The sequence below is a fragment of the Sturnus vulgaris genome, chromosome 5, assembly GCF_052056855.1.
Source record: "Sturnus vulgaris isolate bStuVul1 chromosome 5, bStuVul1.hap1, whole genome shotgun sequence".
Classification (NCBI taxonomy): domain Eukaryota; kingdom Metazoa; phylum Chordata; class Aves; order Passeriformes; family Sturnidae; genus Sturnus; species Sturnus vulgaris.
The window spans coordinates 24,274,384-24,301,863 of record NC_142247.1 but is presented as its reverse complement, the minus strand read 5'-3'; the positions used below and the strand labels follow the sequence as shown (position 1 = coordinate 24,301,863).

At 39.7% G+C, this 27,480-nt stretch overlaps 1 protein-coding gene across 1 annotated transcript in view; it reads right to left on the bottom strand.

The window, feature by feature from the left end:
* Positions 1-27,227, bottom strand: part of PLXNC1 (plexin C1) — a 69,920-nt gene extending 42,693 nt beyond the window's left edge. Inside the window, exons 1-9 of the mRNA XM_014888463.2 lie at positions 26,280-27,227; positions 16,596-16,718; positions 15,145-15,279; positions 13,006-13,106; positions 7,727-7,841; positions 6,594-6,738; positions 3,154-3,223; positions 1,728-1,803; positions 1,553-1,606 (exon numbers count right to left, since the gene is read on the bottom strand). Coding sequence (XP_014743949.2) covers positions 1,553-1,606; positions 1,728-1,803; positions 3,154-3,223; positions 6,594-6,738; positions 7,727-7,841; positions 13,006-13,106; positions 15,145-15,279; positions 16,596-16,718; positions 26,280-27,227 — 1,767 coding nt within the window. The remainder of the gene's footprint in view (positions 1-1,552; positions 1,607-1,727; positions 1,804-3,153; positions 3,224-6,593; positions 6,739-7,726; positions 7,842-13,005; positions 13,107-15,144; positions 15,280-16,595; positions 16,719-26,279) is intronic.
* Between the last annotated feature and the right edge of the window lie 253 nt (positions 27,228-27,480).

Below are 27,480 nucleotides of genomic sequence, written 5' to 3'. Positions count from 1 at the left end.
AAAGCACAAGCAGTCAAAGGAGAGCAGGATTTCAAATGCAATTTCAAGCTCTCTGAATGGATCAATCACTTCTAAATAAACATCTGCCTTTGCACTGCCTCTGGTGCTTTCACTGCCTTGTCCATCACTGTCTTTCCAAGATAAGGCATGTGGAAGAAAGCCATCTCCTAGGCAATTCCAACTATTTACCAATGTCAAATTAATGCACTTGGAAGCAGAGCAAAGAAGAATTTCCTGTTACACCAGACATAATGCTTTAAATGCAGATCAAATCCAGAATATTAATGCTTAGAAGCACGAGTATTACAATCCCACGCGTCTCATGAAAAACAAGATGTATTTTGTGATTTTATTTAAGAAACATCAGCTGAGGAGCTGAATTTAAGAGGTAATCCCTGTCTTGAGAGGTAAAAGTTTGGGTAGTTCTAGCGAAATACTTAGAGATTAGAACACAGTCACTATTTATAACAACCATGCATCACTCACAGAAAAGCAAAAACCAAAAAGTGTAGGCAGCAAATCTCTATGTACTTACTCATCAGTCAATTTTCTCTCCACTACTCATTTCTTTCCTAACACCTGCATGTCATAAGTAACCACTGATAAAAAGATCACTCAGTTTTATGAGAAATAAAAACATTTTGGTTCCATAAAGAATGAGGGGATAACCTCGTGGGCAAAGGGTTGACCTATGATTGGAAGATTAAAGGGCTGGCTCATGAGACAAATCATTTAGATTGTATGAACACATACAGTCTATATGAATTCTGTAGAGAATTCAGTAATCAGATTCAGCAGGTACTTTGGCAGCACTAGTGACACTTCTTCCTTCCCAGTGATCCAGCTTGTGTGGATCCATCTCCAGTTTTGTCTACAGCCTGGAAACAAGGAAAATTTTTCTGAAAGTGTGAACTAGAGATTTACTAACACCCATGGATTTCAGTTCCTGGACTCATCCTCTAGCCACTTCTCTGTTACACAGAAACTGGGTGGCACATCCTCCACTTCCTTCTGCTCCCCTGGCAGCTATGTTTCAAGAGAAGCTGTGATCTGGCTGCATAAAATCAGGAAGAGGTTTGAGACTCCCAAGCCTAGTTTCCCAGTGTTGTCTGTGACAGCAGAAGTCAAACATGCTTTTAAGTCCTGGTAAGATATTAAGCCTGAAATATTCTCCTTTTTTTCAATTGTTGATCAGCTCATATGTTCCAGCACTCAGTGTGCAGGTCCCTGTGGAGTGACTAAATACAGCATATAGGGACTTTGGCATTTAAAGCAGTGTTGTAAACACTGCATCTAGAGGTAGCACATGACAATTGCAGTGTTCACTGTCTCAATGCCTGCGTCTGAAACACAAGTTATTGCTCATACCTTTTAACACCAACAGAGCACTATGAAAAAATAGTATCAATCCAAACTCTGCACTACCTTCCTTTGTAAATGACTGCCTCCTCATCCATAGCTCTATCTCTTCTGCAAAATCCTCTCATTTTAAATAAATTTCTCCCCCAGCCCAGAGAGCCTTAATAATGTTGATCTTAAAATGCTAACTAACCTCTGCTTTCTGGACAGTAGTGATCCCCTTGGAAGCAGTTGCATTGCAATCATCCTGAAAAAAAATAAGCATTTCAACACGTCAGGATAAAAAAGAGACGGATTGCTGCTGAGATGCAAAAAAATACAAGGAAAAGGCATCACAGGGGATTCCAGCTCTCCCCAGCAAACTTCACCTGGCAGGTGGTGACAGGAGAGACACGTATCCATTCACAGCTGGCACACTCACCCTTGTGTATACACCGTGAGCAGCTGGTAACACAGAAACAGAGTTTTTGTAAGACACAGGAACTCAATCTAGATTCAGTCATGAATGTCAAATTTCAGCTGACAGAATAAAGCATCAACCAAAGGGAACAACCAGGCAAACATGTAATGAAATGGGTAAAAGTCCATTCACCCTCCAAGCCTATTGTTCTGCTGTACTTACTCTGAGAAGAAATTTAGTATGTAATACAATCTGTATTGAGATGCTGACAGTTATTAATTTTAAAAAAAGCAGGAATCAGAGGAAACACTTTGGGTTACATTTTACTGTGATTTACTCCAGTACTTGAGTGGCCCAGTAATACTTTTTAACCATAAAAGGTGAGAAAACCATCATCGATTTTTTCCAGCTTGTCTGAACCTCTTTTCCATGCATGTTGTGCTAGAAAGTATTGCCAGTTTGCTCTTGCCTTCATCTACCAAAAAATATGACTGCTGGGAGACTAGTTTGTCCCTATCTTGCTTTGCAATGCTTCTATCAATATGGAAGAGAGCCAAGTGCAGCACAGTCCCTCTCCAAACATGCTGAGAAATGCTCTGATTTAGAGAAACCTCCTTCCCCGTGTTCATCCAGAGACAGGGAAGCAATGTGCCACTATCCAAAAAGAAGAGTTTTATTTCATCCCAGGTGCTTATGAATTAGTCTTTTTGCATGGGAGAGGAGCATTCTGAATGGGAACACTGTAGTTACCCACAGCATATATTAGCCAGATCTTTCAAAATATTAACAATCAACTATCATAAAGTGTTAGGCCATGTACTGGGCATGAATGCTTCCTCTGCCAGCTCTCAACAAAGAATCTGAAAAATAACGTGTAAAGAAGAATAGGTATTCATTATTCCTATTAGCAGATTAGATGTTACTCTCTAGTTTAATTATATTCATGCTACTTATGGACCATATTTAAATTACATCTGGGTCTAACCTAAAACAGCTTCACAAAGTGATTTTAAAGAATATATTGACTCCTCTAATCTAGGCCTTATACTGAGTACCAGGGGCCCACCTTTTACCCAAGGACAAAAAGAATTTTAATGTCATTGTGACATCCTTTATTATCTCTTCAGGCACTTGTCATAAATTTAGTCATTGTAATGACTCTCCTACAGTTAGTTTCCATGGTCCCATTAAATAAGAGTCATCAGAAGTAGCTTTTTAAGGGGAAAAAAAAAAGAGAAGGAGGAGGAAGTGGGTCAAAAAACTAGATCTGACTATCTTTAGTGATATGTAGTTCCTTGATAAATAAAAAAAAAAAGAATGATTAATTACTTCAGTCACTTCCCCCCTCCCCACATCAACCCCACAATGAACTTTAACAAGAATCAGGCTCTTACTTTTTCAACTGAAATGTTTGTGTGATATTCCAAGAGCTTGAGGACAGGGATGCTTCGAGAACTAGACAATCTGGAAAAATGCACATGTTAGGCACATGCTGGATATTGCAAGAAATAACTGTTTAAAAATAATTTGAGTTGAAGGCTCAAAGTAGCTTTTCTGTACTTGGTATACACCTTCTCTCATACATTCACTCACACTTTTGACTGATAAAAATAACCAGATTTTGTCCTTCCACAGCACTCTTCAGCTGAGTTATGCCAACGCTTTATACACACATATTAATCAAGTTTGATGCCACATGCCACTACTGCATGACAAATAAAAGTAATGTTATTGTCAGGCTATAGATAAGAAAATGCTACTGTGAAGCTGGGATAAAATCATCTCTCAAAAAGCACACAGTGATATATATACTCTGGTATAACCAGACCCTGAATTCAAGTCTTCTAACACAGCAGACTGTTCTAATGCAAGAGTCCTCACCATACCATACTTCTCTCTCTTTCTGTCTCACAGACTTGGTTTCAGAGTCTCCTTTTGTAATCTATGCAGTAGCAATTTTCATCCTATTTAAATCTTTTATGATTGCATGAGTCAATTTGCCATTATTTCAGCTAGCAATTACTATACCAACAATTCACTGGCAGCTGTGGTATGAAAGAGTATCTTCTCTTATGAGCAGAATACCACATCAAACAGTAGAATTAGATATATACCACTTAAGCCATGGTTTCTTTCATCTGTATGCCTGCAGATGTGTAGTCTGTGAAATGAATGGCTGCCTGAGATCAAATGAAACCCATATTAGACTTTTCTGATTTCTCTATGCTAGAAAGTAGCTAGCTTTTTAATCCAGAAAAGTTACACAGATTTGAAGTGTATCTATCTTGCAAAGGTAGAGAAACCTTTGTCTTTATCACAGGCTGGCTTGTTCAGATGAAAGCCAGCTTTGGCTACATCTACATTGTTAATGTAGGTGTCTCCTACCTCCACGGGGCAGCGTGGCACTTGGGTGCTCACTGCAAAGGTCATCTGAACTGCTTGTTAGAAACAGTCCTTGGGACCATTCACATGTCCAAACATCTTACTAAATGGATAACAGTGTCTGACTTTAACAGCATTTTTATACTTGAAGATGTGGATGAGTACAGACAGACATTCTGAAATCCTTCATCAAACACCTATTTGCATCTCCAGAAATCTAGTTATCAGCAGAAATCTGAAGTGTTGACACAAAATTGCCTAAATCAATATATGAGAACGGTCTCAAGCCATGAGCTACAGAAAAAGTAAAATAGTCCTAGCATTTTACTAGGAGTAGTAAGTAAAAGTAAGGAATTGATCTCCTCCTGGAAGAACTTGTCATTTCTTTTAAGCTTGTATAAATACTTTAAAAACAACACTGTCAAATATGCTTTCCTGATTCTGCCTGTGTTGAAATTAATGGAACCTATTATTTTCTGTATGGTCTGGGCTAACCTTTTAAAATGCATTAGACTGCACTGAGTAGCAGGTATTTTCAAAGTGTTTCTTACAGTAAATGTTACCTAAAGGGGTTTTGCAAGTGCATCCTCTTGTGAAACTGAGGTCACTTTACAGGAAATACTACAAGTAGTCTATGCTACTTCACATTTGAAATATCCACTAAGACACCTCAGCTCACAGGAGCATGTGACTGGCCGTAATACTGGCAGGCACAAGCTAACCTTACAGACTTCTGGTTAACACTGCCAAAGGGCTCAATTTTGGCACAAAGCACAGGCAAGGTGAGCTGGCTTCCATAACAACTGATCTCTGAAAACCTGCTAATGGAATTAAGAGAGAGCTTTAGTCTGTGAAGACAGAGAACCAAACTATATAGTCCATAATTACAAGGAAACATGGCTTTTGGGACTGGATCAATAAAGGACATTTCCATCTTAAAAATCCACTAATGGTGTTTATTAAAGACAGCTTAATAGATCAAAATGCTCATGGATATCACTCCAGCTGTCACCTTCTAGTGACAGTCTTTCCTTCTCAATTCCCAATGCTGGACAGGAACTTGACACAACACTTCCATGATGCTGGAGGAGTTTTTCCCATACAGCCTCCTGAGAGCCAAATATTCCAAAGAACCTTCTTCAGGGACAAGGGTTCCCAAGAGAGAGAGAGCTCTTTGTAGCACTGAGCTCTTCAGAACGACAGGTTCTTGAAAATACTTGGTAACATTTCATTCCTCTTCCTACACCAAGGTTTCATAAGAGAATCAAATTCATGCACAATTTTCCATGTCCTTTGGGCTACATTACTGAGGAAGATATAGAGGCAAGGCATTTGTCTGAATTTTCTTTTTCCTCTTCAAGTCACTTAAGAATATGTGGGAATCCCTGTGTTTGCTATCCGTTCCTTAGTTTAGATTAAAACTCTCTCGCATTCTAACATAAGCAACTTTAAGAAGTTATATGGCCAATCTCTCTTAAAAAAGCTTTGTGCTTCTATTCAGACTCTTGAAGAAATGCAAGGGGGACACTGCCCTGCTATTAGTCAAATAAGACTTCACTATGAAGGATTATGATCTGATCCTTGAGACCAAAGCCTAAAGAAAGCTCAAAAGCCTAGACATTTAGTAATTCACCATCTCATTCTAAAACTTGTAGCTGCCCATTAGATACACAAACCAGATCACAAGCATCGTGCATCCAATACAAACTACTCAGGTATCTTACTCTGAGAACCATTGGTGAACAAATTAGTGTAAGAATTATTGCAAAAGGATTCAACCAATAATTCAGAAGGATGAATGAAATCAAGTCAAAAGAATGTACCCATCAAATTGCCCCCAAGCCATCTATTTTTCTGCTAATCCTCTGCACTGCACAATCACTTTCTCACAGTGTCTAAGTTAGGTTGAAACAGTTAATTAAATGTTAAGATTATTTATTGTACAGACATTCATAATTATATTCTCCTCTCATTTATGCTAGTACAGTTTCTTGCAAAAACAAATTCTGCTTGCAGATTAGAGAAGAGTTAAGATGGGTTAATTTGTCAAGGCAAAGCACTAGACCAACACTGCTTCCATTGCTCCAGCCAGTTTGATTGTCATTGCATTTATCTTATGTTTCCTTAGACAATTATTAATGGCACCATGTAAATAACTATTCTAATGCTAAAGCACTGCACTGCCACAGGGTCAACGGAAGAAGCTGCTTCCAGCCACAGGGCAATGTTTGTTATTACTTCTACAAAGGATTCCATATTAACAAAACTTTAATCATCAAGAACACTGTGAGTAAACTCAAATCACTCGACAAAATATGAATTCTTTTTCTTCAATGACATTTAATAAAAAGCATTGTGTACTTTCACACCCATCAGGCCTGTATTTATGCAGTAGTCCCCAGTATTAAAGGACAGTGAATAAGCATTAAATTCATGTAACAGTAAAACATACCGTTATCAGTTATCATCGGAGTGGATAGATTGCAGAAACAGGATGAATTTTTCAGCACTACGTTTTCATAAAATATTTCAACAGCTGTTACAATTTTTATCATACAGAAAGTAAGAATTTTGCTTACATTTGCAGTCACAACAACCTATAAAACAATAAAAACAAGAATAACACAGGGGGGTTTTGTTATACATGCTAAGTCATCACCTTGTCTTTCCAGAAAACGACAAACTATGAAATGCACAAAACAAAAATTTTTGTGGTGAAAGCAGACAATTCAGTAGGTAAACTCACAAAGGAGAGTGACTCTCCCAATTGAAGAAGTGATACAGAAAGAGTTCTGAAAGTAACAGCAATGCTTACTTCCAGAAATTAAATGGATCTGTATGGTATGTTAGCAAGCAACCTTAAATAATTTTAGATTTTAAAACTAGAATTTTGCTGTGTTATATGCTGTCATATTCCTTTAAAAATATTTAAGTAAGAATCTTCACATAGAGAGATCATTTATATCCATAACCAAAGAGCACTTAATTATGAAACAGAACTTATATTGTAATGAATTATCCTTTGTTTCTGGCTGAGAGTGCTTTACAAATATGATTACATTAGTGTATTCAATCAGGAAATCAGAAACAATAGCATGCAGATTAAGTGGCCAGTCACAATAGTTGATAATCAAATATTCAAGGCTGTGTGTGCTGTGAACAGATACAGAGTAAAGACTAGTATCAAGCACTTAAGAATTTGTGTTAGCATATGTGTCCCAGTGAATGTTTTCTAACTTGTTACAAAGCTCAGAACTTCCATACTGCTCTTGATATACAGTTACTGGAAATATTAAAATAGCTGATACAGTGATTCAATGGAAACATCGCCTGAGTTAGCATAGTGAATATTTGAATTTTTGACTTAACATCATGAAGTATAGCTTCAGGATACATTTCATAGGAGAGGAGGAGAATATCTATCTAATTCACACATTCAGTTTACTGAGATTTCCAAGATTGCCAATTGCTGGGGTAAGAGGAACTACTATATGAAACATGGTGACAAGACAAGCTGCAATAAGCAACAAAATTACATGTTTTAAGTCACAATAAACAAACACATATAAAACTGAGTGTACATACCTGATATTTGGCAGGGAAACTTAGCAGGATTTTCAGATCTTTATCAGGTGCATGTGAAATGTTATACCAACCATTTATGCTGTTTGAATGTGTACAATTTTCTTTTAATGTGCACCTAAAAGTATACATAAAATTATACTAGCCTCCTTATCGTGCCTTTGACTTCAGACACTGTACTTCAACTTATCTAAAGTAATTGATTTTTTACAGGAACACTATTGGGTTTTTTTAACAGGAATATGGTTATAACTGCAAAAAGCTTTAGGAAAACAATCAGTAAAATCTTCTGCCTATCAAAATTAATTACAATGCATTGATATATGCTTGAGGGTTTTGATTAAATCAATGGGACTCAAGAAAATATGAGATGCTTGGCCAGTAACAGTGGAATTGGTAGCCTGGGATGGAATTCATCGTCCCCATCTTGACTGCTTCATTGTACAGCTCTAGATCCCCTCGTTGGCCCCCAGCCCCCCTCTACACTCTTTGGGGAGAAATACGTTCTTTAGGGTACAATTCACCTGCCCTGCTTTAGACATTCATACAAAAATGAAATTAACCACACTACAGAAACTGCTTGTTCTCTCCAGAGGGTATAAGAAGGGATGGGAGTGAAGCTCAAATGTAAAGCTATACTATGAATGTACATAGTTGATGAGATGCATCCTCTTCCCTAATATCCTTTGCCACCCACTGATACGAATGGTAATCCTTCTCTTTTTTGTCAGTGCACTTGGTAAAAAACACCAGATTTGAGAAAGTTCAAAATAGATTTCTCTGTCTTCAAGCACAAAATTCATTTCAGAATTAGGATAGCTCAAAGTAAATACAAATGTTAGAGATGCCAAATCCTAGGAAACAAACTGTGCAACAAAAAATTCAGGAAGAATGAGGAAACACTGGGATACAGAAGTACTACAAAGATTACACATATTAAAGACATGTTATAAGAAAAAGACAACATAGGCATACAAATTAGATGGACAATCAAGGAGTTTGAAAGGTGAATCCTTAAAATGCTGTCTGCTATCAACAGTTAATGAACAATCCATAGATTAACTCCAAGTAATTTCATATTAGCAATTAAAGACAAGTAAGTGCTAACTGAATATATCTTAATATTTTAATATTAAGATTGAATATTTATAAATAAATGTAACATTTAATAGTTTTAATTCTACTTTTCTACCAAATGTAGAAGCATGTTCAATCCTATGAACAGTGACATCTGCCTTAATGAACCATTCCTTTGCTAAAAACTGGAAATGAGTTCACAGTTGTAAAGTATGGGCCTTTTTCATGAAGAGCTCACTGTAAAAACATATTTCACAAACAATGTGTTTTCTCTCCAAAATGAAAAACATATTCAACAAAAATATCCACCACATTCCTAAATGCCCAAAATAGCCCCACAAATCTTAGGAACCATAAAGTCACGTTCCCTGCAGATCAAGATGTTGGCAATTGGAATGCAGTTAAACACAAGGTCATTTCCTTTGTGGTCTAACTCAGGAAACTGAGTTCCTGCTGCACAAGAACCTGGTGGGGCTTTGCCTCTGAGTATATTCAGATCATAATGATACTGTAATAAAATGGGACCATATATGCCTTACATATTTCAAACTACCTGAGCTAGGGAAAATTTCACTCTCATTTATATCTCTCTTCACCCTACTGAGATCACAAAGGTTCATCAGCATCACAATTTTAGAGCCACAGAAGATGGGATCCATCATCAACAGATGTGCATAAACCACATTCTCAGACATGTACAGGTAGGTAATTCACGCTGGCAATGAGGAAAGACAAAAGAAAGACATTCTACAGTTTCTGACAGGGTAAGGATTATAATAGTAAAGATGCAAGGCAACACACTTGCAGTACTTGGCACTAAATAAGTGTATGCATTTCAGTGATGCTAATATCGAAACACTAAAAAAGAAAACTGTTTATCAAGCTGAATATTTGCAACTCTCCCAGGAAGAAGCTATTTGCTTTCTTAGACTGTAAAGGGAACACAACCAGTGAACCTGTTTCCCTCATTTGCAATGAAGAATCTGAGAGTTTAACAGGAAAACCAGTAAAGCCACCCAGGGTTATGCTTGTCTTTGTGTGAGGGGAAAAATGCATCTTCTGTTGCTCTAAAAGCTGACCTTTAACACTCTAACAGTGTGCTGTGGAGAATGGTCATTTTCATACAAAGCAGTCACATCTGATGCCCCTCAGCATAAATTCTCAAAATTGTCCTGCAAAGGCCAAGAGCAAAATAATTCCACTCACCTAGAGATGAAATTATTCTGTAACACCCCTATTTTTAGAAAATTTTTATTTTGCAAGTACCTTGAATGAATGTAACAGATAAATATTATTTGTGAACCATATCATTCTGAAAATTAACATATAGATTCTGAAAACCAAGTCTGGCTTTCTTGGAAAGGTGAACTGGACCTTATACAAGTATGAAGGTATAAGGTATGAAACTATTGGATCAGATTTCAGACATGCATAGATATGTGTACAGAGAAAAGCAGAGTCAAGTTGTTTGTTTTTTTCTAATTCCACAGAAAACTAGTTCTTTATACTACTAAAGATTTCTCTACACAATTGGAACTGAGTTCCTCTTATTTCACTATGATAACACAATACTTATGTATACTTCTTTGTTTGTATTTACTTAAGTCTCTGCTTCACTAATCTTTATTAACTACAGATCCTAGCATTGCCTTCTCTGTCCTGCAGAGGAATACTGATTTCCTCATGGAATGAGAACATGCTGTCAGAGAAAGTTGTGGCTTCCTTCTTTTTCCAAAATACCAACCCCTGAATGAAGTCCACAGACGTCCGTCCCACACATTGACTACGTTCAAAAGTAACTCTGGTTATATTAGATAATATGTTGTGTTGTTTCCATATGGAAAATGTACGTAAAACAATACCTGGTATTGGAATTGTATTTCAGCATAATTCAGGTAAATCTGATTGATCTACAGAAAATCTATAAACATTAGAAGAAATCACACAGTGCTATGACTAACTCGTTTGAATGATTGCAAGTGAAAAGGACAATTAATATATTTCTCCCCATGGAAGAAAGAGTAGAAATACGAACAGTAGAAACATTTTGTTTCATTTTGTTGTCACTTGCAATGAGATGCACACATTTTTCATTAAAGGATTGGATTTTAATTCACACCATCCTTAAAATACAGTACTAACGTCGCTAGTAAATTTTACATAAAACTGGAGTGTGTATTTTATTTTACAGAAAACTTATTTACCTCTAAAAGTGGAAAACATATCATTGATCTCAAAATTATTATGGAATATATTGCTTTAATGGACACGTACAGACTTTGACTCAAATGCTGGCTAAAAATATCTTCCTCTTCTCCTAAAGTTTCACTCAGAGATGTCTCTTCACAAAGCCAAATATTTAATGACATTAAATATTTAATAGTGAAAAATTATTTGGGTGTTGAACAGGACTCATACTATAGTAATTCATTTTTTCTCCAAAAAAGTAAATTATTTCTGTTTCAATCAAATGGAAAATTTTGGTGATTCCTCTCATAAGCAGCGGATTTACAGAATATTAAGTTATTAATAATCTCTTTATAAGGTAATTAAAAGCCTGAAAAGCTTAGAACTGTAACATACACAGTTTCTAACAAGGGAGCTAAACAGAGTTTGAAGAAAACACATTACAGAATAAATACCCACTCTCTTCCAATAACTATCTTTGCAAACATAAAGCAGCAGATCTTCAGCAAGATTACGCTAACACCAAATGGGCAAGAAACCAAAACCTTCTAAAAGAGGCTACTAGTGGAATTCCTCAAAAATCCATCTTACAGACACTTCAGTTTAAGATTTTAATGACTAGCAAATTGGCATAAAAGAAGGTTTACACTGTAGACATCTGCTGATGATACAGAGTTGGGAACATTAACATGCAAAGGAAGATAAGAATATCACACAGGAAAACTTAGATAACCTGGAATTGGAATGACATTTCAAAGCATAAAGTACAAGAACATGTACCTACAGCAATAAAAATCTCACAACCCATATGTGTTATAGACTGGAAACTCATCAGTTGGAAAGACAACAAAGAAAGAGAAGGACCTGGGGGCATTAGTTGATCATGGATGATTGTGGCCCATCAATGTGATGCTGTCATGAAAAAGACGTTTGTGATGCCAGAACACACTAAGGTGCTTCCTGGACAGACTGATTACACAACATTAAGCAAGACACAGCTGAAATCGCTTCTGGAACACTTTGAGAATCCTGGCCATCTTTATCTTAAAAGAATGCATGAATTTTACAGAAGGATTACTGGAGTGGAGGTAAAAAAGGAGTGTCTCATGTGGGAGGACCTTAGTGAAGTTCACTGTTTAAAGCACACCAAAATGAAAGGGGAGAGAGAGAAAGAGAGAGAGAGAGAGAGTGCTTTCACAGAAACACTGAAGAGGTGAGTGTGAGGGACTTGGGAGGGGTGAACTTATTTATGCAAAGGTGATGTTAACACCAGAACAAATAACTAGAACCTGTCCATACACGTACACATGGCAAAAATGAGCAGATATATTTTTACCAGCAAAAAATGAGACTGCCAGGAAGCCACATAATCTGGGCAGGAAGGACAAAAAGCCTGTCTACATTTAGGATGATCCTTTGCAAGTTTTCACTTTTACACGATGTGGGTGCTTGCAGTTGCTAAGACTAGGACTGATAACCCAGGAATTTCTCCAGTCTAGACCCTAGATGTAAAATAGATTTCAAACCTGCTTCAAAGTAATTTTTGAAATTAATGATTCAAACGTGGGAATGAAGTATTTAGAAGGAAATTCTCCTTTGGCCTATACCAAAGTCAGTGGCTCCAAAAAAAGGTACTATCAATACTGAAGACAACTAAAGCCTTCTTTTCTCGTTCTCATATACGAGATGCTCCCAGCTATTAAGATGTTTCAAACACAAGTATACAATTTTATCTCTCAATCTGGAAAACAAAAATATCTCTCTAAAAGCAAAATTATTTATTATTCTTAGCCAAACATATTTTATGGGTAGATCTCAAAAATTTGAGGGTTACATAGTCTTTCAAAAGTGCTGAGTTCCCTTTCACTTGACAATGTGTCTCACATTTATGGCTATGACTGATTCCACAGAAAATCAGTAGATACAATCTTGATGTTGAATAGCCCCAAGCCAGTCAAACTGTACACTGACTAATAATGCTCTGCTTTTATATGACAGTCTAAAATACTAAAAGATACCTTTGATTGAAAGAACACCACCCACAGTAGGGGTCCTTTGCAGATAAGCATTCTTGCTCAGAAGCAAATCTACCGCAATTTGCAACTGGTATTCTTCTCACCTGAAACCAAAAAATGCAATAACACCTTTAATTAATATAGCCTCCATAAACAGAGAACTTGAAGGTTACCATTAAAAATCTGATAGCAACCAAGCACAATCCCTCTGGGGAAGTCTCCTTATAGATTCCCCTCTGCCAGAAGACCTTTGGATAGAAATATGCAGCCTATTTTGCACACACTGTATTTTGCCATCAGATAATGAAACACCTGTGACAATAACAATTTGGTTCTACTACTCAAAGGCCAGCATGGGCAGATTAATGCAAGAAAGACTGATCAGCATAGTGAATTATAGATAATAATAGAAAGGAGATATATTTTACAAATAATGCTCTGCTTAGCAGAACACCATTTTCCTCTCCTCAGAATGGAGATATTTAAATGATTGATGAAGGTGCATCCAAAAATGCATGCGCATAACAAAATGCATCTGTGTTTGCATCACCATGTCAGGTTACTGCATGTGCACACTAGAACAAACGCATGCAACTGCTTAGCATGCATGAAAATGCCATTTCAGTAAGTAAATGTAGATAATTGTGGCTATATTGTATGTATCTATACTTGTACATTCAGCTTGAATATCCTAGCCAGCCATTTTCAGAAAAGGAAAGGAAAAAGAAAAAGAGAAAGCTGATTACAAATACTGAATACAGATACAAATAATGTGATTTATAACAATGTGAATCAATGATCTTAGTAAGAAAAATTAATTCAAACCGTATTTTACAAATTTGCAAGAATTAGAAGTTCCTATATTTTGTCAACAGAAACAAGGATACACTGCTTCCTGCAAAATTATATTTACTGTTTTATCCATCCATATATTGCAAAATTCAATTTATCTGAAAGTGTGTGAGATAATTAATTCAGAAACCAGTCATAATCCTAGATTACTACCAAGTTAAAGAAGACAATGTAGAGTCTTATTTCAGCTCCAAGAGATGATCAGAGAAGTGCCTTTATTCCTAAAAGCTGTTGTTCCTCTATAACAACTTGGTCTCTTACCAAAGCTAAAAAAAATTCAAGTCTTACTTTGAATATCTATGTATACTTTTGACTGAGATTTCACTTCCTTCTATATTTGTGACAGATGTTTTACATTAGTCAGGGTTTCTCCTACCAACTTACCCCTGCTCTGTAACAGCAGGCTAAAACACTGTTCACTGCCAGAAAAGTGATTTTATTGTAAGTGATGGTAATTAAGTGCTGGGTGAAATCCTGTTCAGTTAAGATGGACAGCAAGCCTTTAAGCTTTCAATGCCATCTTTCCCACTGCTGGCGAGACAAAGGGATTTTCTGATTGCTGCTCAGTAGCCCTGCTGCAAGATGTGCTGCAACAACTGCACCGGCTCCTGGGAGCCGCTCGCTGCTTGACGTGCAGCTCCAACACGTTTGCTCATGGGCAGCAGCTCTCAGCCACTGCTGAACTCCTTGGCCTCACTGTGCACACACACTGCTCACTTCTCACTGTCCTTTTGTTTTGCTCTTTTGAAGTCTATGCCTAACTGAAGCAATGGGAATTTTATCACAGATTACAGCTTTATCACTGATTTCATCAGAACTGAGACTTCAAAGCCATCTCTCAAGTTAAGGGATTTCTTCACTTTAGAAATTCCTTAATTGACTGACAAACCCTGACCTACCAACATCTGGATTGCTTTGTCTTCAAAGAGTGTACAAGTTCTTTTGCTATCTCTAAGCTTGACTCTGCATGAGCTGCATTTTCCTGCCTCCAGGAAAACCAGAAACAAACACTCCCTTGGCAGAACAGCATAAAATAAGCACGGAATTAAGGGTATTGCTGGATCATAGCAACACTGGGCAGCACCATGACAGCAGAAGCTTTGCAAGCTCTGCAGGAGTGCAGCCCGAACTCGGACAACATAACCAGGTATTAGATGTAAAGTTGGCAACTGCAGTTTGCATATGAAAAGTCTAACTCTGACACAAACAGATGCTTCACTTATAAGGTGGTAGAAATCCTTAAAGTAGTAGTTTATATGAATTTATTATTTTATTAAATATTGTACTTACCTTATTGGCAGAGGGCAGATAGATGTAGTTATTATTCACTGGATCAAGTCGTAGTTTGGGGAAAATGGAAGTTTCTTCCTCAATTTCATACAAAACCTCTGGGCAATTAGATTTCATATCTTCATTAAGAATAGCCTAAAACATGTGTAATTAAATTATTCCCATGTTCTTTTATTGATCAGCCAACATCTTAAACTAAAGCCTAATTTCAGTTACATCAAAGCTTCTGAGATGAACTACCATGCCATGATTCAATTCACCTACTGCACTGGTTCTCATACTGGAGAAGGACGAAGGAAAAGACCATAAGAACAGAATTTCAACAAAATCCATCCCAGACACATTTAGCACTGAATTTGGCACTGGTTTAGCATATGAAACATGCTTTTTACCAAGACTGTTACTGATTGATTCAGAAACTGAATGTGGAGGAAATGCCTCTATCCCAAAATCACAACCTTTTCCTCCTATCAATGGAGAGGCAAGTATTAGCCTTCAGAAAATAAGCTAACATTCAGACACCCATAAAATAAAAAGGAACTTACACAAATTTCTTCGTGGCTTCTCTAAGTATACACCTGAGATGATATTTCCTTTTCTTACCTTGCCCAACTCTACTGTTTTCCACTACCCTTCACACAGAATTCAAGGGAAGTAGAGATGACAGAAACTTCATTTTGCAAGTCAATAAGCACACCAACATTGGCTTTTCATGACTAAACAAGAGAGATGTGTTCACTGTCTCCACTGTGTTAAGGAGACATGGAAGACTTCAATTTCATTTTTCATTATCAAAAGCAAAATTAAATCAAATGGACAAAGGTTTTCAAGGTCTCTACTATATTCCTCTCAAAATGTCTGCTTAATAAAGACAAAGAATGAGAGTCATCCTTTGCAGTATAGACAGGAAATGCACATTCTTGCAAAATCCAGAAAAAATTAAAAGCATAAAAGACATATGAGCATAAAAGAAAATGAGATGACTTTCACTTTCAAGCAATGGATTTAAGTTAGCGTAGGTCAACTGTTCAGAAACTAAGACAAAATTAATCTTGACTTTTCTCTTTAATGGACAGCTTTTCACATCACATAGGCAAGCAAACAAACAAACAAACAAATATACATGCTTCCAAAATCTAACAATATTTAATATTTCTACTGAAAATCAAAGCAACAAGGCAAAATAACTGAGAACTCCACAGTCTGTAAATTAATACTGTGGGCATGAACATTTTAATTAAATGTTTACTTGAATTTTAGCAGGGTACTTAATTGCTTTTGAAAGTTATCTTGCTCTCCAAATGAACATACAGCAGTTATTTCACAAACAAAACCGAGAGATTCAGGGGATCATATTTGTTCTTAATACACTGAATAAACCAAGAAATATTTACCCACTTGAACACAGCAGCAGCTGGTGGAGAAGGAAAGAATTGCCACACTCAGCTTACCTTCAGTAACTGTCCATCATCTGTTCCCAAAAAGAGAACTATACGATTCAAAACAACTGTGCCATAAACAGCCACTAATCCAGAGTGAATCAAGGTAGGTAATTTCTTGATTGATTGTGCCTCCTGAGAATCAGACATAAGAAAAACATATTAAAAAATCATTCACCTATACTCGAAAACTTTGAGGAAAAGAAAAATCCTTGGAAAGATTCTCGGAGAACCCAACTTTAGACAATACTTTGAGCAACATTCCAATTCTGACTCAATTTCAGAGCAACACATTATTGGAAATTACAAATGAAACTAGTTTTTCATATGACAAATGGTCATATCTGTAACAAATATTACATCTGCTACAGTTAAATCACTGACTTCAGTGGGATACAAACTCAGCATAGCAGCAGTAAATTACTTTGCAACAGGATTTCTTTTTTTTGGGACATAAGTCCTGGGGTTATTCTGAATTTCCAGCTCTTCTCAATAAGCCACACTTTGCCATCACCTGAAGGCTAGATACACTCAGCAACCACTTTCCAAGCCATGCTAATATTCTGGAGAAAGAAGGCACTTCAAACAAACTGTGTCTGTGTGTATAAAAAGGCAAATCTTCATCTTCCTTGACACTCAAGGAAGTAGAGACTTGTGTATTACATAAACATAAAAATGAGAAAAAGCAATATAAAGTTCATGTCATGGAGAACATAGATGAGCTTTAAAATCAGCATGTTACCCTCAATTCTCCATCTCACTGGACGAAATTAAGTGGCAAACACATGTAAACTGCTCATGAAAAAAACATCATGCAGGAAGTCTCTGTATCTTGTTGAACTAAAACCAAAACCAAATAATTCTGATTGTAGATGATTGAGTGTTGAAAGGGAATCTACCTGTGTGAGAATAGGACCATGTACCAGGGGAACTCCCTAGAAGCCCATGTGTCTCCTTAGTAAGCAATAACTCACTTTTTAAAGTTCTCTAATTCCTCTAAGTCAATCTCTGTGGTAGACATTACTAAAGGTATAATCCCAACTACTCTCCAAATGAGTCCAACCCCAGCCAAGCTTTACTTCACCTTCCCTGTATAATGTTTTCCAGTGAGCTTAGTTAAGGCAATGATGTGCCTAGAAAATGCTCTGTAAATCTACCTACCTACATCTTCATTTGAGTCATGCTCCTCATCACATGAACATGTGGTGCACATACACCAGTGCTGGCACAAAGGAGTGGCAGGCATGGAGAGGTAGGAGACAAGAGCTTAGATAAGACCAGGTCCTTGGGAACAAGCCCTGTAGGTTAGCTTACAAAATCCAGAATTTCAGTCTCAAGGACAGATTCCTAAACCTACAGAGACCCTCTGAGTGCAAGAGCCTATTTCACTTTAACGCACAAAACGAAGTGTGGAATGGACCATCAAAGCTGACGTTTAGAAGAAAGGTGAAGGCATTTCTCAAAGTTATGAAGCAAGCCCATAATATGGTAACAGCTGAATTCAACTCTCTTGCATGCTATGATGCTGGCTTAACCCTAAAAAGTCTTTCCACTAGAAATACTTTTTTTCGGAACTGCAATCCTAAGCCAATTAAAATGTTCTTCAGTCATCCGAATTATTTTAATTAGATTGAAAGAACAGCCACTTCGAAAAAAAGAAGACTTCATTAACTTTCATATTTAAAGCCACTATTTTTTTTCATGCAGCAGGAAGAAGACACAGGGAACTGTCATGCACTGGCACAGAACTTCAGTAAAACTCACTTGGCCATGAGAATCCAGTACCCTGGAGGTCTGTGTTAGATAGGGAAGTGGGGCAGGGTGTAATTGCAAGCATTTTAAGGTGGAAAAAGTTAGCTGACTTTACTAATAGATCAGAAGGTAACTAACTCCAGAACTAGTCACTCAATGAGTCTTCACTCATTGTTAGGGAGTGAGGGAAGGTTAGGGAGTGAGGAAGTGGAGCTTCCACACTTTCATTTCCTCTAAAATTAGGAATAGTTTTTCTGCAGTGCACCATGTAGTAGTGTAAGAGAGACAAACTACACTAGGTTCCTCGCAGACTCTGTACAACAAGATCACAGAAAAGAGGAGTACTCACCCAGTTTCTGAAAAGCTTTGCTGCCAGATTTTATTTTGGCCCACATACTAATAAAATAACCAGTGTCATATCAGTGCATCCTCCTCATCTGACTGAAGAACCAATACTGACAAGTATGGAAGTCTCCTCCCCTCCCTCTGCTTGCTAGAGGGAGGGTCAACGTGACATTGAGCTAATATGGATAAGAACAGGGGGAATTCAGACGGTGGACAGTCACAAAACAATTGCCTTCTCTCTTTTACAACCCATTTCTCCAGTTTGCCCATTTCCTCCAGGGTGCAGCTGCTGCTTTCATCCTTCTGTCACCCCTTTTCCACATCCATTTATTGTTTTAACAAGCCCTTATACCTCTTCCACTGTGACTAATGGGGTTACAGCACTGTAGGGCTTTCCCAAGCTGCTTCTTTCACAGCTAAATCCATTCTTAAAAATGCATTTACAGTCTAAATTTCCTTTACACTTGAAGAGTCATTCATCTCCTTGGTCATCTGTTTGTCTATCCTGTAACATTTTCAGGTGCATACAAAAGCAAGAAAAGTAAAAGAAAAGATAATACCACTCTGTAAGACCTTCTTTTTTTTTAATTCTTCAGTTCCATCCTCTGTTCTATTCTACAGTCCCTCTACAGTCTACAGTTGCTTGGTTATTGGCATGGAAGGTATTTATACTCATTTTCTATTTGGCATTTCATTTTCAGATGTATCTCTGTATGACTCCAGCTGCAGCAACCATATTCACACTTTTACTTTCTGTCTTGATTTCCTCCTGATTATTTTACATTGCGTGCCTCAGAGGAAAGGGCAGCCTTTTTAGCTCATACAGCACTCATCATATGCAGCTGTCCAAAGAGTAAAAATAAAGGGTTTGAGCATCTGAGTGAAAGAACAGATGCAGCTATACAAAAGGACATGAGATTTGTAAGTAGCATATAGCAATGGTCAACACAGAAACAATAGATGCTTTTCCCAGGGGGGAAGAACTTTTGTACCCTCATTCTTCTTTCTTAACTTCACCATCCTTTAGCCATCTGCATCAATGTTTACTATACCAGAGGGTAACAAATATTGGAGCATACAGCGAGCCTTTATTAGGGCTAAGGAATGAGGAGACGAACTGTTCCAAAATTTTATTTCCAGGGAGTTTTTTGATTTGTGCATTGCCCAGCAGTGTTAGGTGGACAAGGCTGTCCACCTAAAATCAAGGATTACCAGAAAATCAGTCTTCAGTGAGACCTTGCAAAGGCGAATCCTGAGGCTCCTGATGCAAGGCAGGAAGAACAGTCAGAGGCTATGGTTGAGTGAGATGCTGATGGAGACTCCTGAAATGGGGAAGCTAGAAACCTGTGACTTCTTGCAGCAGCAGAAATAGCCCTTCTCTGCCCTCAGATCTATGTTCACAGTAGTGGTAAAGTGTCCCAATAACCAGTGAGGGAAAACAAGCTCCATTAAGGAAGGCTTTGAAACCAACTGAGCTTGAACAGCATGTTAGCAGAGAGCAAAAGGAAGTGGTGGGTGACTGTGAGGGATGAAGGCACACACTTGCTAAACATGCTGTTACAATAGGTTGGGGCTTCTTTTAGGGGACCCTATCCATTACAGAAAGAACTTTCCATTCCTTGGACCACTACCCACTGTGGCACATCCAAGTGGACACCAAAGACATGGCCTAGTGTAGATCAGGACTATGAAGCTCTGGGGCCAAAGAGAATAAGATGGGACCCCAGGCTATGTTAACCTGTGGGGTCAGACAAGAGTGATGCTCTTCTGGATCAGCTACTCAAAAACAAAAAACTGACTGAAGACGTGATAATCCGAGCTGAGAGCTGGAGACCAGGCTGCAGTGTGTTCAGGGAAATGGTCAGCGGGATCCCCTGAGAGTCAGCTTTGAAGGGAAACAGAGCTCAAGTAAACGAGCAGGTCTTTCAGACAATCTTCGTCAAGCACAAAACTCAGGAAATCAAGCAGACATATCACGAGACGGCCTCTAGCTAAACAGGGAAGTCATGATTGAACTACACTGCAGAACAACAGCATAAAGGAGAAGGAAGTCTCTGGACACGCCGGAATGGTCTTAGGAAAACCCAAGCTCACCTGGTTTTGGAACTGGGAAGGTATGGTATGAACAATCATATCATACCATAAGAGCTTCTACTACCACATGAGCAATAAAGAATAAATAATGAAAATGCACACCAGCTGCTGAATAGCTCAGGATATTTACTAACAGTGGATGCAAACGTGGCTCTGGACTTCACCAGCAACATCTTGTGGTACTTTGTACACACAGAGTTCAAGGAAGAGATAAACTACAAGTATTGGGAAAGGATTAAGCCAGAGATCTTTAAAAAAATCTCAGTTTTTACAAGTTTTAGGGAAGACAGATGGGATCTGTAGGAAGATGCTGAGAGACTGTCTGATGAAGCTGAAAAGTTATTCTCTCCTATTTCAAAAGGTGTGGAGATCAGGTAAAGTCATCAACTGAATAAAAACAAATACGGCACTGATATTAAAAAAAACCCAAACAATATTTTTTTCAGGGAACTACACATTAGTTGATCTCACTTTTTTCCTGGAAGAATCATGAAGAAATTTCTCTTTGAAATCATTTCTGGACACAAGAAGACAAACAAAGTGACAGAAAAAAGCCAGCATAAATTTACCAAGGATAAATCACGCCTGACCCATCTGAAGTATTTATAAGACTTGTAGATGTGGTGCTTAGGGATATGGTTTTGTGGTGGATAATCTTACAGGTCTTTTCCAAAAATGGGCCGGTTCAGCCTACAGAAGAGACAATTTCAGAGGGACCAAAGAAACAAAGCCAGGCTCTTAACCAAAGTGTACGTAAGGTGACAAGATAATGACACAAAGTGAAACACTGAAGGTTTCTAGTGAACAGGAGATGAAAAAGCACCACTGTGAGGGCAATCAAGCAGAACAGGTTGTCCAGAGAGGTTGTGCAGTCCCCATCCCTGCAGTGTGAGAGTTGACAAGTCTTCGGCGGCTTACTGCCCCCACTAAACAGGGATGAACTGAAAACTCATTGTAACAAGACAGAAATATTCACTTCAAAAACCTTAACTCTAGAAACCCATCAAACATCAGATGCAACACTAGCAGTCTGTAATACTCAGGAGATTGATTTTACTACTATAAAATTAATTACAGGGACAATTTTGATATAAAACTAAAATTAGAAGTCTGTAATTCTTTCCTTAAATAGAAGACCGTGAATCACTGTGGAATGAGTTACCACACAAATTTAAATGTTGTTCCTGCAAATTAAAGGTCGTAATTAAACTTGACTTCAAAATAATGTCATTTTGGTAGAGCTTACACCAGCTAGGATTTGTCCAAGGATTCCAAACTATGTTTGATAAATTACATACCAACTCTCACATGTATCTCCCAATGAAAAATGAAAAAGTTCAAACAACAGACTGTTACAAGTCTTTACTTGCATTAAATAACAGACGAAAATCCAACCAAGATAGCTTATCTTTTAGTAACTATTACAACTACTTAGCCTTTTCACACAATAGAATAAACAACTTAATATAAACTACAGCAATTCTCTGGGATTTTCTGCCTGAAAATTTGTGAATCCTTTTCTTCTCATGCAACTTTTTTAATGGCAAAACCAGTTTCCAGGTTTCTCATTATTGTGGTTAGGTCTACATCTCTCTCCTGTCAATGTTCTCCAGTTGGAACACTTTTCCTACTCATCTACTTGGCTGTGACTCAAAACATCCTGGCTTGTCTGTGAGAGACCTGAGATCCTTGTAGGTCCTGTTCTGTCACAGAACAGACGAAAAGACTTTCTTAAAGTTCACTACCTCCTGCAGCAAGTTTGTGACAAATTCCAGCATTCCTCCTGTGTTTTTAAGTACTCAGTCAGGTTTCTGAAAAGAAATTGAGAATGAGATTTGGCAAATTCACATTTATTAACTAAGGGAATTGTGAAGAAGATGCACTTATGTATATGTAGGATATGCTAGAGAGTCTAGTAACACATACACCCTGATAGTGCATGTAAGTAGATATATTCAAAACTAAGAGACACGTGGATCAAAGAAAAAAAAGGGGAATATAAAAAATTTTTTCAGAGTAATTTCATCTAAAACACCACTTGCCTCTTGCTAGAGAGGGATCACGTCTCTGAGAATCAAGTAGTGCCAATGTCCTCAATAAACACATCCAAGTAGGACAAACTTCTTTGTGCATACTACTGCACAAAACAAAAATGGACTTACTTCTCATATGGAAGAATTTGTACAGAATTTGTAGCAGTCACATACTTTTTGATGAAGTTGCTAAGCAAGGATCTTAAAAATTACTAGTTTTCAATTACAGACTCTAATCCAGCATTAAAACTTAATGCAAATAAGAACTTTGGCCTAAGAGGCAAAGCGAAGCTAAAGAGATTACACACCTACAGTGCGTTCCAATAGGATGCAGAGCAATTTGGTTCCAATCCAGTAAAGTACTCAAGTACATGCTTTACTTCAAATGCATGGGCATGAAGATGATGGAAATACTTATATATGCCTAATGTTAAATATGTCATTAAGTGCTTTACTGGGTTAGAGCCAGAAAGCTTAATACCTTACAGGAATGAGTTTGGAGTACACCATGTAACAATGGCATAACAGGGAATTCAGGACCACAAATACTCTGGGCTAAGCCCCTCTTGCTGTCTTATTGAGAAATGCAATGTGAGTGAAGAGGGGTAAGAGGATGTCTTGCCTAAAGGTAACCAGAGTAGTAACAGAAATCTGAAGGATGACAAGATCTGAAAGAAAACAAACTGCCACTACTCCCTAATGTATATGCTTACTATAAATTGTATTCCTGCAGTTGTATTTTCAATTCCTACATAGTCCATGTCTGTCCATGTCCATAGTCCAATTCCTGACAGTCCATGTCTGGGATCTACATATCTCATCACATCACACCTAAGCTCCTGCATTCAAGGGTGCCCAGCAGAGAAGGCTAATACCTGCAGCACCCTACAACACCCAGTATCTGCAGTGCAAAAGCCAGACTGACATTCAGCACAGTCCATTCACCACAAGCACCAGCGAGGTCTTGCACTTAAAGCACTCTCAGTGCTGCAACACATTCCTTTGCTCAAGACCAACACTGTCTTGCAAAGACTGGACTTTAAAGCATGTCCTAAGTACTGTTGCTTGCTGCCATTCCTACACATCCTAGCACCATGTACTCCTGACAGCTCTGTGCTGTGAGGCACTCCCTTCTGGCCAGAGCCATTGCTAGGATTGCACACACTGCTGCAACCTGCACACTGATGGACGTGTCACACTCCATCTTCCTGTCAGCTCTGAAGCCCATGTGTTTCTGAGTCCAAGAACAGCATATTCCACGATTTGCAGGGACTCCCATACTTTGGTGAGAGACGGTAGAAGGATCTGGTCTAAAAAAACCCAGAAGCAGCAGCATATGGGCCTGTCATCTCCAAACTTACTCCGCAATAGCCTAGCCTAACCTTCTGTAGTATAAAAAATATTAAAGCTGAACTACATGCATTTATTTCTATGTTTATACACCATAAGCACATATAATTAGCTTAAAAAAGAGAGCTAATTAGACATGTAATGTTATAGGTCCTATTACTTCACTGGACCCACGTGTCCTGCTATCTCACAAAATATTAAAATACCACTCTTCTCTCAGTGGTAAACTGCATTTATTGTGCCAAAATATTATGATCAGTAACATCATCATAGTTTAGGACATAAGGTTAAGTAAGCAATCCTTTTAAAGTTTATTACAGTTGAGATTCTTCTACACAAATATAATCTAAATTTCCAGGAGGCATGAGCCTTTTGGGACACGAAAGTAACTGTGGAGTCACAGGAGTCTGATCTGAATCAGACCAATCCTGAAACAAGTGGATCATTGATTTTTCATATTCAGGCCCTGAAAGGCAACGGGGACAGGGAACTGCCCTGTTCCCAGAAATATGTGCCTCACCTTACCCACATCAGGTTCCTCTATGAGATCTATGAGGCTCCTCTGAAATTTCTTGCATGAGGCTTTGTAAAGTGTTTAGAAAGGATCTACTGCCCAGGGAGCTTTCTTTTTCTGTAGTGTTTAGCGGGCTCAGAAAGCACTTCACTAAGAAACTTCTCAAGTAAGTAGGAACAAACAATACAAACTAAAATTTCAACAAGCCAAGAGGTATTTTGGGATCAGAATGAGACTTCAAATTCATTCAGGAAGTTTGCCTTGTGGGAGCACAGAAATCACACAGTAAGCAGTAAGCTAGCACTGGAAATCAAAGGATTGGCTTTGGCTCCGTAGTGAGTTTTGCTATTTACTTCAGCACAGTTGTCTCACCCACATATGGGGTTCTCATTCACAACCACGTCCTCTAACACTGGGAATAGTCTCACAGCTCAGTAGAGAGATGAGCAGACTGAATCACACGTGCCCTCTGGTAGTCTGTTTGGAAAAATCTCAGCATTGCACTTCTCTATGAGTTAGATTTGGAAAGCCAAAGAGTGACAGTAAATCTACTGCACCTCTTTCAAGGAATTTCGCAGAAACTCTTCCTATCATAACACATCAAGGATTCAGAAGTTTAGCTGCAAAGACCCCGGATAGTGTGGGAACTGCAAAAGGCTTAAGGCTTGCTTTATGATGCCTTGCTTGATCCCCTATGGTTCTCCTTGATACTTTCAGTGGTCCTTTTGCCATAGTTCTGGAAAGTCTTCTGACTCCAACTTGAAAGCATGGACAGGCCTTTCAAAAGTACCTTCTTCATTTGAATGACATTTTATCTTCCTGAATATAAACTTTAGGTAATTTACTACTGAGGCCACATCAAAGCCAGCAGCCTTGCCTATCCCACCCTCCATGTGCCCAGCTCACCCTGAAAAGGAGGAAGGAGATGAAGAGTGTTACTGAAGTAGGTGACATGGGGAACTCCATGGGATACCACTGTCTGTGAAAATGTAACCAGTGCAACAACAAAGAGATATCACCTATTGTTGTCTGCTGCACACAAGGATTTGGGGAGGCGGCTGTGAAAGCCCTCCCAAGCAAGGCCAATCGTGAGAGGCCTGGGAAATACCTACCACTGAAAAGCAATCACAGATAACTTGTGATAGGGATAACAGTGCACACAGCCCAGTGCACAGAGCCAATTTGATGGGCTTTTTTTATATTTCTGATGTAGCTGCAATGACATGAGATGTGAATGCACAGAATAAGATAGGAGATGCTTTATCTAGGCTGTAGGGAAAATAAAATTAAATACGACTAATCCTAGGCTGGAAAGGACACATCGAGGGAGAAGCCTAAGCCTCAGGTCTGACCCAGCATGCCCTCAGGTGCTCCCTCAGATGCATCTTTCCCAACAGGTAGGTGAATCGGGTAAAGGATCAGCTTTTTAGAAACAGAACGAGATGGAGAAACCACTAGAGCTGACAGAGCCAGGGCTGATGTGCAAAGCCCAGTGTGGCTCTGCAGTTTCTCACTAACTTCACGTGCCTCCAGGTCAGGGACACCCCATGAGTCATGCACAGAGACACCAGCCACAACAACAACAGTGTCAACGATGCCCAGACTTACACAGCTCTTCCCATTCATATTGAAGTGTGTGGATGCACAGGCTTGCTCCTTCATCTCCTCCATCCCAAAGATGCAGACGGCAGTGCTGTTCCACGCCTTGGCGTTGTGGCTGTGGCGGAACACACCCACCCACCAGCCTCGCTCACCCTGGCGAACAAGACTGGAGGAAATAATGAGGCTCCTGCACCCGCAGTCCAAATAGACGTGCCCTTTCAAAGTAAGACCACTCTCTGAAGGGCGCAGCTGGCTCAGGACAGCCATGCTGGGTGGCTCCGTGTTATTGCCCAACCTGGCCTTCAACGTGTAGTAGGGAAAGAAAAGGTGATCCCCCCACTGGAGCGCGTCAACAAAGTGCAAAGGTTCCTCCCTGCGTTTGATGATGCCCAGCTCCTCCGTGGACATCAAGTTGACCATGCTGCGCACCGTGATGACGGTCTCCTTGTCCGACTTCGAGGGCTCGCAGTGCAGGTGGTTCGTGTCAGCGCTGGTTGAGTAGGTGGCCGCCACGGCCAGGTACCAGGCGCCGGCCTGCTGGAAGACGACGCCGGCGGTGGAGCCGTCGGGCAGGCAACTGACCACCTCGCTTTGGTTCAAGCGCTGCCGGTAGGACGGCTGCTCCCACACCTGGCAGGCGCCGCCATCCTGGGTCCAGCCGGTCAGCAGGACGCCCACCCCGCCGGCCTCCTCGTAGTGCAGCAGCAGGTTGCTGCGCATGCCGGGGGGCTCCCCGCAGCCCTGCCCCGCCGCCGGCACCACGCGGCGCCGGGGCTGCAGGTCGGGCCACAGCTCGTAGAGGCAGCTGCCGCCCGCCACCAGCACGGCGCCGCCGCTCACCTCGATGTTGTCGATGGGGGCCCCCGGCAGCTCGAAGCTCTGGGGTCCGGCGGCGCCCGCCAGCGCCGCCAGCAGGGGCAGCGCCCAGCTGAGGGCGGGCGGCGGCGCCGCCATGGGCGCGGGCTCGGCTCGGCGCCGCGGGGCGCCTCAGGCGGCGGCGGGCGGCGGGCGCTGCTGCGCCATGGTGCGCGGAGGGGCCGGGCGCGCTGCCGCCGCTGCCGCCGCCGCTGCCGCCTCTCTCCCTGCGCCGCGACCGGGCTGCGCGGGCGGGGAGTTCCTCTTTCGGGGCGGGGAGGAGGGGGTGCCTGCACGGGAGAGGTGGGCCGGGCTCCTCCGGGAGGGCTGCCGAGCCACCTCGCCGCCGTGC